The sequence below is a fragment of the Camelus ferus genome, chromosome 15 (genome assembly GCF_009834535.1).
Source record: "Camelus ferus isolate YT-003-E chromosome 15, BCGSAC_Cfer_1.0, whole genome shotgun sequence".
NCBI classification, from domain to species: Eukaryota; Metazoa; Chordata; class Mammalia; order Artiodactyla; family Camelidae; genus Camelus; species Camelus ferus.
This window is the reverse complement of record NC_045710.1, coordinates 51,269,263-51,282,174: the sequence shown is the minus strand read 5'-3', so window position 1 is coordinate 51,282,174 and position 12,912 is coordinate 51,269,263. Positions and strand designations below refer to the sequence as shown.

General features: G+C 41.7%; 1 protein-coding gene across 1 annotated transcript in view; it reads left to right on the top strand.

The window, feature by feature from the left end:
* Positions 1-277: 277 nt before the first annotated feature.
* The window catches only part of TGFA (transforming growth factor alpha), a 105,429-nt gene continuing 92,794 nt past the window's right edge, over positions 278-12,912 (top strand). The window contains exon 1 of the mRNA XM_032497764.1: positions 278-579. Within this exon, the coding sequence (XP_032353655.1) occupies positions 540-579 (40 nt within the window). The 5' untranslated portion in view covers positions 278-539. The remainder of the gene's footprint in view (positions 580-12,912) is intronic.

Genomic DNA, 12,912 nt, shown 5'->3' with positions numbered 1-12,912 from the left:
GCAGGTGACAGACGCCGGGGCTACTCGGCGCTCCAGCCGAGAGCCTACAAGCGGCCGCTGAGCCTCAGACTGCGCTGCTAGTCTGAGGGTGGTGTCTGAAGTCAGGCGCTTCCTGCCTTTCCCTCGGCCTGGGTGCCCGGCTCGCGCGGCCGGCTCCGAGATTCCCGGGTCGCGCCGCCCCGCCCGCCGCCCGCGCCCGATACGGTGCGCGCGGCGTCCCCGCCCCAGCCCCACCCCAGCCCCGTGCCCTGAGGGGGGCACCCCGACTCGGGCAGGAGGGTGGTCCTCCGGGCCCCGGTTGCCGAGTGGCGGAGGTGACGGTAAGCGCCTTCCCATTTCCGCCCGGCCGGCGGCGCGGAGGGGCGAGTGCCAGCAGAGGCGCGCGGTCCTCCCTCCGCCCGCCCGCCCGCCCGCGCCGGGGGCTGGCCTTGCCTCGCCGGCGCCTTTTTCCCCCGCACCGCGGCGCGCTTCGCCACTCGGGCACCGCAGGTAGGGCAGGAGGCTGGAGCGCCTGCTGCCTGCTGCCCGCCGCCCGTAAAATGGTCACCTCCGCTGGACAGCTCGCCCTCTTCGCGCTGGGTACGTACGCTGCTTGAGGCGCGCCCCGAGCCACCTGCCCTCCGCGCCACCCCGCTTTCCCCTGTCCCCTCCATTTCTTTCTCCTGGGGGTGTTCTGTGAATGAGAGAGAGGGAGGCGAACGCTCCTCGAGGCTTGGAGGTTGGGAGACGAGGGGAGTCACTCGGGCTCACTAGGGATTTGGGGAACCCATTCCAAAGAGGGGGACCGTCGAGCGCCCAGGCTTTCCCGGGGAAGTGGCCGCCTGGCCGTGCGTGAGAACATCCCGCCGGGGAAGGGGGAGCGGTGTGTGAACCGACTTGAACTTTAATCTGCCGCGGCTGTGTGCTTGTGCATTTGCCCACACCTACCTGCTTACCTGGCTGCCTCCAAGCCGGTCTTCGCCGGCGTCGGTAGCGTGTCGACTCGGAGAGGGTGGCAGCGTCAGGGCCCTCCAGCCGCACCTTGACTACTTCCCTTTCGTACCCCCTGCCCACCCCTGAGCCCCAGCGGCCGGCGGATGTTCACCATCAGCAGAGGCGTCTCAGTCTTCTAACTTTGAGAGTTCTCGAGCTTTGGGGTGGATTTTGGATTTTTGTGCGGATTAATTGTTCTTTTAATTAACTCCCCTGGGAGAAGTGGTTTAAGTGTCAGCCGAGGGCAGGAGTGAAACCCTAGACAGAGTGTTGCCAATTTCCTTTGAGTTTGTTCTTGGAAGAGAAGGAGGGATGGGGGAAGGGAGGGGAAGTTAAACCTGGCAAACCCGGGTCGGGCCTGGGGAGCCGGTGAGTTTTTCAGCAGCGAAGGTCACTGCCCGGCCGGCTATTGCCCCTCGCGGTATCAGGTCTCTCTGGTGTTGAGATAGCAGATTAACAGCCCAGGTGTCCTGATTATTGCCGCAGCTTCCGTGAAATGAATTGTTCAGTCGCTGTCTCCTGAGTTCAGCCCTGTAAAGCAAGTTGCTCGCTACAGGATCATTTCTTAGAGCCCGAGAAAAGCGACGGAACCCCTCCCCGCAAAATGCCCAGAGCCGCAGCCCCACCCAGTTCCGTGCACATTTTCAGGGGGTTCGCGGACCCACCCGTAATCCTGCGCATGAAACGCTGATTAAGAACCGCAAGCAATAGGGGAGGCATCATCTGAGGGAAAAACTATGGAGCGGCGGTGGAACCGGATTCCACCGCTGCTCCGCGGTGTACCCTCACCTGAAACTCACCAACAGGTGGCATGATTATGAGTGGCTTTTTTAAAAACCCTTTTCCCAAGACCTTTTTATTCTTTTGTATTGATGGTAGTCCTGATTTTAGATTTTTTTTTTTAAGCAATAAAACATTACCAGTACAGTAGAAGCCTCTGGTATGCAGGTCCTTATTATACTGTTTTTTGCAAACGCTGGTAGTAATAATAATAATAGTTAACACTGCCTGGCTGCTGACCCCGCACCAGGCACTGTTCTAAAGGCTTTACATGTATCAGCTCATTTAATTTTCACACCAACCTGATGAAGGTTTTATCATCCATCCTCATTTTGTAGCGAAGGCAAGTGAAGTACAGGGGCCCACAGTTAGTAGGTAGTTGGGCCAGAATTTTGAGGGTGTAGAAGAAATGTGGATATTAAAAGTCACCTAGCTTTGGTCACTGTAGCCCCATCTCCTAGATATGGGACTTTTCCTCCAGGCGAGATCGTGTGGAATACCCTGGAACTTGCTTTAAATTTGGTTTTCTGTTGGACTCCCAGGATCTCAAGGTGGCCTTAGGTTATTCAGTGGAAATTAAAGGCAAGAAATGATGTAGGTAAGCAACTTGGAGGAAGCCTCTAAAGTTGTCCCTACCCCCATCATAGTGTAACTGGCCCATGAAGACTGCATTCGTTGGGGTAATTTTTCTCTTTTGCCTAAGAGTTCAACTTGATCTCTGTTTCCTTCCTTAAGAAAAAGATATAAAAACTTACAAAGATTAATCAGTATGTGAAATCTGGCTCATAAAATTCCAAAAATATGAGCAGTTGAAAAAAAAAAGTAGAGAGAAAAGAAGGCAGGAGTAATTTACACCGGTGAGGATTCCTTTTTATTTATTTATTTTTTTAAGAAAAAGCCATTTGTTACCTGCATTGACTACAACTTCTGCCTCCCACCTCACTTTCTGCTAGATTACTGAATACTCAGCAATGCCACATGCGTCTTTAGTCTGCACATTTCCTCCAGAGCTGCTCTCCTCTCTGATTTTTCTTAAATTAGTTGAAGGCAGTTCCAGACAAATCAGCCAGTGTGCTATGACTAATCAAGACCTAGAAAACCAGGATCTTTCCCCTCCTTCCCCACCTCCATGGGGACAGTCTGGGAAGGAACTGTTAGGAGTCTCAGTTGATTCTCCTGATTACTTGATTGACATTTTGGCCAAGAGAGTGTGGAGGCTGCTTAAATGGCAACATTGGGGATGTAATCCAGGTTCCTGTGGTGGCTGCCCTCCCATGTCAGTTTTCCGTCATTGGCGGAGAAAACCTCACCGAGACTTGGCACCTCCAGTCCCACGTTCTCCCTGCATCCAGGGAGCAAGATGTGTCATCTTGGGCAAGTTACTTAGCTTCTTTGTGCCTTGTTTTTCTCATCTGTAAAATGGTGATATTAATAGGGTTGTTGACTATAACTAATGAACCTGGAATGGTGCCTGGCACATAGTAAGAGTTTAATTAATCAATCTCAGTGCCATCATCATTGTTGTTCCTTTGAACCTCATAGAATCCCAGATATCATTGGAGGTTATGTCCATTCGGTAATTGGGAGAGTTTGTCTTCCTTATGTCATCTCCCAGCTCCCCACACTTCCTAAGACAGAAAATGCCACCTAAAAAAAAAACCTACTGAGTGGTTTTAGCAACTATCGCTTGGCAGATGACAAATTCAAGAAAGTTCAGGCGTCCTTTTGAACATCGTAAATTCTTTGATTTTTGATGTGAAACATTTCTATTTCCTCCCTACTGATCAATGGTCATTGTTTATTGAAGTCAGCACTAAGTTCCAGTTTCCGTATCTACAAAGTGGGAATAATAAAACTGTACCCACTTCACAGGTTTTAAGCAGCAAATGAGATGGTAAATATGGAAGCTATCTATAAACTTTAAAAATAAAGGGCTACACACAAAATGTCATTGATTTTATAATACAGAGATGCATTTTATAATCCAGAAATAAACATTGTTATTTTTATGGTAGCTCCCAGAAGTAGGACTGGACGTAGACCTTACGCAGGCCGTCCTAGGATGCGAAATGCCACGGATGACGGGTAGAGAGGACACAGGTCAGCTTCCCTTGTGGATTCTGGGCTGAGGGACCGGTAGGGGGCATGAAGTAAGACAGTTCTCTTCACCATTACATGGAAATGATGTCTTTCAGAGTGAAGAGTGGAGCGTTGTCCAGGACACATGTTTTCCTTATTGGGCAGCCATAATTAGGGAAAGTTCACTTCGAACAAGGGCCATAAAGGTGTATATATATGGAAGCCTTAGAGGCTGAGTTTCCTATATTTGCTTTTCCAGAAGTTGGTTTCCTAGGATAAAGTGATCTTTCTGTAAATACTCAATGTCCCCTGCAAAGGGGACCTTTCTTATAGGAGTAAATGATGCTTCAGGTTACTATGGTAACATATGAAAAATAGAGGGTTTTTCCATGAGACCTATCTCTAAGGGCCTTTTGAAAGTATGTTTTGAACAAGGTCCTGCTCTTTGGGCTGCCTACTAAAAGGGACGGGCCATGGGAAGTGGAGGTTGGGTCAACCAAGATGGAACTGGCCTGACACCCTGAGTTGGGCTTGTTTTCACAATCAAAACCTCTTCCACAGCAGTGTAGTCTTTTCCACAGCAGTGCCCTCAAATCGCAACCACTTGGAGGGCTTGGTAAACCAGATTGCTGGGCAGGAGGTGAGGAGTTTGCATCGCTGTTGGTGGGGAGGAGAGGAAAGGGACACTTGGAGACCCACCACTCTACAGTTGGTTGCTGTTAGGGAAGCTTCTGGCTTAACCAGCTGCATTTTGCCTGAAATAATGTTCTGATATTTCTAAATGCCACTGTGGGTTTATGAGCCATTATTAACCACTATTAACGGTGCGTCTACGCCTGTCCTATTGACCAGAGCAGAGTTAGAAGTCGTGCTGAGAACTCTTAATTGTCCTGAGTGTTCTTGTGGAACCCATGGAAAATCTAATGATCCCGAGTGTTATTAAACTTCAGCTGCCCAGTGCTAGTCATGTCATGCTTTCTTTTTTGTGGATCACCAAAAATTGACCATTGTTTTAGTGCCAATTCAAATATTTTTAATCACCTCATTTTATAGTATGAACTTAATTCTGCACTAAAGCTAGGATGTTTCAGGTCACATCTAGATAGAGGATTGGGCTGCACTGAGGGTGACTTTTATTTTGCTTTCTCTTTTTCCTGTGAAATGTCACGTATAAAAATCTTTCGCAGAATCAGGAAAGCCAGAAATCTAGGCTACCAGAACCATGTCTTAAGATTCCATTTCAAGTACAAGGCATATTCCCTTTAGACCAGCTCTAAAAATCTGGGTAAATTCTTTTGAAGCATTATTAATTAGTCATATTCAAGATGACTTAAATAGTTGTTACCTGGGCCTAGAAAAAGTAGAAAGTTTATTGAAATGGAATTGGATATATTTGCTAGTATGTTTCTTTCTCTTAAGTCAGAGGAAACAAAATTTTCTTTCACTCCCCTGAAGTATATTAGATGCCCTGTACTTTTCCCTTTAATTTTTTGTTGTCTCCTTACCTTGAAAACTTTTAAGTTTTCTCCACGTGAGTGTTCACACCTCTCAAGTACTCGTGGATGATGAGGGCTTCCTCCTCAAGAAGGGATTTTACACCCAACTCCTTTGTGTGACAGGCTTGTAGAACTTTGTGGAACTCCAATCTGCCATTGCCTTTCCTCTTTTGATTTTAATTCATGTATATGTTCACTTTTCTGGCTGGGAACCTTGACAGCAGAGTCCTGACCCCTCCACGTCCTGTCTTGAATTAGCGTTGCTTGGTGCTTGTCCCCTCTTCCCTACTCGTTCAAGGGCTCCTGGAGGGCACAGCCCCTGGGTCTTTGTCTTTGCCCTTGGACCCTGAGCACAGGCTGAGCCTCAGAGGAGACCAGAGAGTACTCGATGACCCTCTGGGGTGCCCAGTGCTGAAAACTCCAAGTATAGGCTCAATTGGCAAACACTTGACTGGGTAGGTAAGATTTATCCTGAAAAATTCTTTATTATGATAGTCAAGGGTGATTGCAGATAAATTCTTATAACATTTATGCAACTAGTCTTCAGATAATGCTTTATTGTTTTTTGAAAATAGATTATTGTTTCTGATGATTGCAAAAACATTTTTTTTTCCTCTAGAACCTTTGGAAAATTCAGGAAAGCATAAAAGAAAAACTATTTAATGACTTGTAATTCTACCACCCAAAGATGACTATGATTAACATTCTTTTTGCACAGCCCGATAAATGACTGCATAGGTAGAGAGATACTCTTTAAAAGCATGTATGAATTCTGATGGGCTCACACTATTTAACTGATTTGTTTTTGTAACTTAAAAATCTTTCATTATAAGCATTTTTATGTCATTGAACATTCATCCATAACATCATTCCTAGTGCCTGGGAAATAATCCCTTGACTATAGTTATTAACATTTTGAAGCCCTTTGGCCATATATATTTTTCTTACTTCTCACTATTATGAATAATCCACACACTGTTGTTGGGAATATAAATCAATACAGCTATTTTTTGGAAGTCAACGTGGCCATCCATAGCTATCAGTTTTAAGGGAGCATAATTTGGGTCATCAATTCCACTTTTTATATGTATCCTACATAAACACTTGCTAAATGTGCAAAGGGAAATATGAAGGATGGTGATTGTTGACTTGCTTATAATAGCGACAAGTCGCCAGTACCACACTGTGTTAATTATTCAAGAAGATTCTTTACATAAGTGACTTTCATATATGAATACAATAATTTATATGTACCTATTAGGTTTTTATGAAATAATTAAATTCATAAAGGCAAGTTCTAGAACCATGTGTATAGTACAGGGCCACGATTTGAATTGATTAGTTTTTATAACAGCATATATTAGATTTATCATGCTAAAGTCAAGGAACATAAATGATACAACAGACATTCTTGTACAGAAATGTTTGGCACATCTTTGATTATTTAGGAGAAGTTTCTAGGAATTTGCCTTTTCTCCCACCAGCAGTATACACTCGCTGTCTACACTCTTCCATAACAGAAGTGAGTTTTAACATTTGCCAAGCTGATTGGAGAAAAAGATTGCAGTCCAATTTCATATGTAAAATACTACATTTTACATTGTTAGGGTGCGTACATTTGTTTATTGGCCATTCGTCATCTTATTTGCATCTTAACCTTTTCAGAAATTTTTTTCTTATCAATTGAGCATCCTTTCCTTAGAGCTTTTTAACACACTTTCTATAAAAAGGTTATTAATACTTGGCAATTATACCCCCATTTGTTGTTTGTCTTTCACTGTTTTGTTTACGGTGCTTTTGACATGCCTGAGGTTTTTGTTTTTATGTAGCAGAAACTTATCAATTTTCCCCCTTAAGCTTTCTTCCTTTGCTTGCGTAATTAGGAAAACCTTCCCTATCCTAAGATAAGCCAAATATTTACTTATTTTTTTCTTTCAATTCTTTAGTGGTCTCATTATGTTGAACTGTTCTATCTATAATCTAGTCTCATGTATGGTGTGAGGTACAAATCATGTTTTATTTTTTTAGAACAGCCAACCAGTAAATATCCTCAACTGTCATTTCTGGAATAATCTATCCTTTCTACTGTGGTTTGAAATTCCATTTTTTATCATATGCTAAATTCTTCTAAGTACTTGAATCTATTTGTGGAATTTCAGTTTCGTTCTTTTATTCTGTATTTTTGCTCTTATGGTGAACTGTTCGTTCACGTGATCTATAGAGAATTTATTGAGCACTATTCTGTGCTGGGACTGCTTCTAGGCGTTGGGAATCAGCCAGGAATGATCCCTGGCCTCACAGATCTCATGTTCTTGTGGGTGAGACCTCTCCCCCTGCATTGTGTTCTAATTGATTATGCCAGTATCTGAGACCTTTTTAAAAAATATATTTACAGTAGACCCTTGAACAGCGCAAGGGTTAAGGGGGCTGACTCCAAAAATCCACCTATAGTCAGCCTCGGTGTCTCCATATCCCAGGTTCCCCATCAGCAGACTCAATCAGCCACGGATCATGTCGTACTGTAGTATTAACTGTTGAAAAAAGTCCACATGTAAATGGACCCACACTGTTCAAACCTGTTTTTGTTCAAGGATCAACTGTAGTTTATAATGGGTTTTGTTAATTCTGATTGCCCTGCAGTTGATTCTCTTGGGTTTCACAGGTAGATGATCGCGCGTTCTTTAACAGTGATAACTTTGCCTCCTTCCTTTTAATCTTTTCATCCCATTACTTTTGCTTATCTTATTGTGCTGGCTAGGACTTTAATAACAACGTTTTTTAAATTCTTATTTTTTATTGAAGTATAATCGATTTACAATGTTAGTTTCATGTATACAGCAAAGAATTCAGTCATTACAGATACATACAAATGTATTTTTTTCAGATTCTTTTCCATTACAGCTCATTACAAGAAACTGAATATAGTTCCCTGTGCTATACAGTAGGTCCTTGTTGTTTATCTATTTTATATATAGTGATGTGTATCTGTTAATCCCAAACTCCTAAAGGAATAACATTTTTTAAGGCAGTAGATATCCTTGTATTTTTCTTGACATACTGATAATATTTAGTAGCATTGAACAGTTAAGTATGAAGCTGACTTTTTGGTTGTTTATGTATACATATACACATATATTTATATATGTGAATATATACTTATATATTTGTATACATGTATATATTTGTGTATATGTATTTATATATAAATATGTTTATATTTATATATGTATGTGTATATATACATACAAACTTTGTCTTGTTAATAAAATGTACTTCTCTTCCTAACTTAGTAAAATATCGGGTATTTTGTTTTGTGTTTTAAAGCAGGGGAGATGATGTGTGTGTTGTGTGTGTGTTTCTTTTAATGTTTTGAGGATATTTATTGACTCAATTAAATTAAGGCCATCCTTAAATTCCTAGAATGAACCCTTCTTGGCTATGTGGTATTATTCTCTGATCTGTTCTGAAGTATTTGGGACCTTTTTTTCTTTTTTTTTAGATTTTGATATCAGTGTTATGTCAGCTTTGTAAAATAAATTTTAAAGGTTCCGTCTGCTTTATGCTTTGGAATGGTTGAAATAGCATGGAAATCAAATGGTTCTGTGAAGGCTTGAAAGAAATTGCTTTTGAAACTTCTGGGCCCAGTCTCTTTTTAGCGGTCAGTTCAAGTTTTCTACTTCTTGAGTCATTTTTGGTAATGATTTATTTTCCTCCTAATCTATTCAATTCATATTTCTAAAGCTTTGGCACAGATTTGTAAATGATCTGCTTTTAATTAAAAGTTTTTCTTTTGCATCTGTAACCACAGTGAATATGACTTTACGAAGTATGAAACAAAATATATTTTTAATTTTTTTGATAATGATATTTTGAAGAAAAACTTCCTATTAAACATTAACCAAATTGAAGTCCAAGTTTCATAGTTGATGGTTTATTTGCATAAATGCATGAACCAAAGTTGTGATAATAATGCCATGTCTGTTTTGGATGGTACACGGCACTGTAATTTCCAGCAGAAGTTGCTAAGTAGCTTCCTTGTTCCTAAGCTTTAAAAAGTTTTAAAACCTCCAAATACACTGTTAGTGTTATCTAATGTGTCCATTAGATGCTACTGGAGTGTTCGGAGCAAGATGGGAGATTTCTGTTGTTTGCTCATTTGCTTTTTGTTAATTTCTTTGGGTTTTTTTTAAGATCTGTGCTTCTAGGTAAAAATGTTGAGTTCTTACAAAGAGACCATGTCTTCATTATGGATTTCAGGGCCTTTGATCTGAGTTTGACTGAGGTTTAGTACACAGTTCCGGGTGCTTAGAGAACAGACATACCTTTACGGCTCTTTCGTCATCGCCTTCCAGGGCTGAGGCCTTCTCTGTGTAATTACTGTACTTCCAAGAGGTACGGGAGATTAACTGGCTAAATGGTACACGTAATGTGGTGACACAAAGGGAGCCGAAGCTGATAAATGAGAGGTTTGCAATTACACACTCTGCTCCCCTCCCTCTGCCAGGGCCTTGGCAACCAACAGGGAAAACACAAACTTCAGATCCTTTTCTTGATTGAAAGAAACTGCATTAAGACCTGTAACTTTCACCATGGCAGTGGCTCTGAGGAACTGACATCTGAACTGTGGAGGGACATAACCTGGTCACTTTATTTGTCACTGAGCCCAGCTGGAAACCCTGGGCTTGGGCGCCTCCCACCTTGGGCGGGTTTCAGGGGTTCACATTTACGTTGAAGGAGCGCGTCAGCAGGCCGTTTGCACGGAGTCCACGCACCCTGCCAGCAGACTCGAACAATGACAGGTGTTTTTTGCACATAGCAGACCTTGGGTGTTATAATCAGGGTTTCAGGGGATGAATCATAGGTCCCTGAACTGAAATGAAAGCAAGCCTGGGGCCTGACCATTTTTTAAGGAGGTGAGATAAACTCATAGATTACATGGATGGAGAATCCTTCTGGATTCAGACCCTCCGTAAACCTCATCACCCACTCCCTTGCCCCTCCAAGAAACCCGCAAACAAACACCGCTTTGTGCTGGCCCCAGTGCAGGCCGCTTAGTGTACCAGATCGCGCACACCTTCTGGTCGCCCTCTGGTCGCCCTCTGGTCGCCACCTCCCCGTGTGAACCCCTCAGAGACACTCTTTCTCTGTCAGCCTCGGTTAAATCCTACTCACCTTTTTTTTCCACAATGACATAGAAATTAGCATCTATGAACAAAATAATCTGTGCATGGTTACAGATATATTTGTATATTCACTCTTTTTCCTTCAGAAATGGCATTTGGGATTTTTAAATCTGCTTTTCACCGACAGTATATAGGGAAAATATTTCCATGGCAAATGTATCTATCAACCTTTTCTTAACGACTAACCATATTCCCCTGTACAACTGTATCATTGTTTATTTATTCACACGTTATTGATAGAGAGGTAGGTTGTTTCAGACTTTTAAATATTCAAACCTGAAATGAAAAATTTTATAGTGAAATTGTTACCAGCAGCTTTTAATTATTTCCTGTGGTCAGATCTCCAGAAATGGATTACTAGTTCAAGAAGTACACACTTTTTCACCTCTTAAGATGTTTTGACAATCTGCCCTCCAGAGAATGTATATAAATTTATACTTCTATCCTGTGTATGAGTGCCTACTTCTCAGCAAACTTGCCTATAATGAATATTTTCATTCTCTAGACTTTGCTATTTATGTTGGCAAAATGGTTTCTCCTTGCTTTAATTTGTGTTTCTTTGGTTAAAACCAAAGTTTGGTACAGTTGACTGCTTTTTCGTGTTTGCGGATTTGAAGTTAGTTGCTTGTGACTTACCCGTTTCTGGCCTTAGATCATGCTTTGGGTAGGTAAGTTATTTCTCACTGATTTGTAAGCAGTTTTTTAAAAGCTGTATTACATATTTTCTGCCATTTTGCTGTTTGAATTTACATGTGTTATGTTTGGGTTTATGGAAGTATGGTTTTTTGTTTTTAAGGAGTTATTAAAATCTGTTCATTATTTCTTTGTGATCTCCACTTTTGTCATGGGGTAGGAAGGAACTCGCTTTGACTCTTTGATCTCTCATTGCCCCTTGTACTTTTATGCTGTTACTTTGTGTATTTAAATTTCACTGCTTTGGGAATGCATTTTGGTGTAAGGTATGAGGTAAGCATGGTATTTGCATTTTGTCAAAATGATCCAGTTACTGTTATACCATTTGTTGAATAATTGATTCTCTTCTCACTGATTTCACTTTTGTTACTTGAGACATTGTTAAGAATCCTTGGGGTTTTTTGGAGTTTTTGTTCTGTTCCATTCACCTGAGGCTCACCCTGTAATGATCCATTATTTTGGGTTGGGAGTGTGTCATTGGCCCTCAAAGTTGGGGCAGAAAAATCTTGAGAAGTAGGAATGTAGACCATGACCCACCCAATGAGGTAGGTATCACTTCACGTCTCCCTTTCAGGACCGGACTTCTCCCTCCCTCAGATCTGGAGCGTGTAGGAGGAAGAAATGCTTGTGGTGGAGAAGGAAAGGCACGCTTACTGTGGTGACACAGAGTAGGATTCCTGACCGTGTTTTGATCCCTGGGGAGAAAGGATGGCTTGTGACTGGCTTCATTCCTGGTGTGGTTAAAGGCTGGTGGGCATTGGGTCTCACTGAAAGTCGTGGTGAACCTGCCTCTGCCCTTCTATTCTTTCTGGAACTTTGTGCTTTACAGGAATTGGGGGTCAAGAGGCAGGCCTGTGGTCCTCCATGTGACATCCTGGTTAACCGAGATTATATATTTTCATGTCCCCTTCTCCAGCGGGAGGACGTGGAGTATGCCATGGTGTACTTGGAACCACAGACCAAACCTGGCCCATCTCCCAGGATATGGTAAAGGAAATAATTAAAGAATCAAGAAGGAACTGACCTGGGAAGTCATAGCATTTTCTGTATTAAAACAAACTCAGATATATTAGTGAATAGAATGCAAGATGAAAAATAGCAAAATTAATTTTTAGGGTATACAACTTCAAATACATTGCGATTTTTTTTTTTTTTTTTTTTTTTTTTTTACTTCAATCGTTTCAGGCTGTGCCCCCTGACTCTAGAGTAATGGTTACGAGTTTCTTCTCTTTGCCATTTTGGAGATTTTAATGGAAAAGTTTGAAAAGTACTGTTTTATATGGATAACTAATTTTCAGATATGTACATACATTAGAGCAAAGCTAAAATGAATAACTTCATCATTCTTCTGCTTACTTTGGATATAATTTGCCTTTCTTTTTCTAAGTTTTCCTAAGGTAAAAACTTAATTATCAATTTTAGCTCTTTCTTCTTTTCAATATATACATTCAATGCTATAAATTTCCCTCTAAGTGCTGCTTTCACTGCATCTCACAAATTTGGATGAGTTGTATTTCCATTTTTATTTAGTTCAAAATATATTTTAACTTCTCTTGAGATTTATTCTTTGATCCATGCAATATTTAGAAGTGTATTGTTTGATCTCCAGTATTTGGGGATTTTTCCAGCTATATTTCTGTTATCAATTTATGGTTTAACTCCTTTGGGGTTTGAGAGCAGATATTGTATGATTTCTATTCTTTTAAATG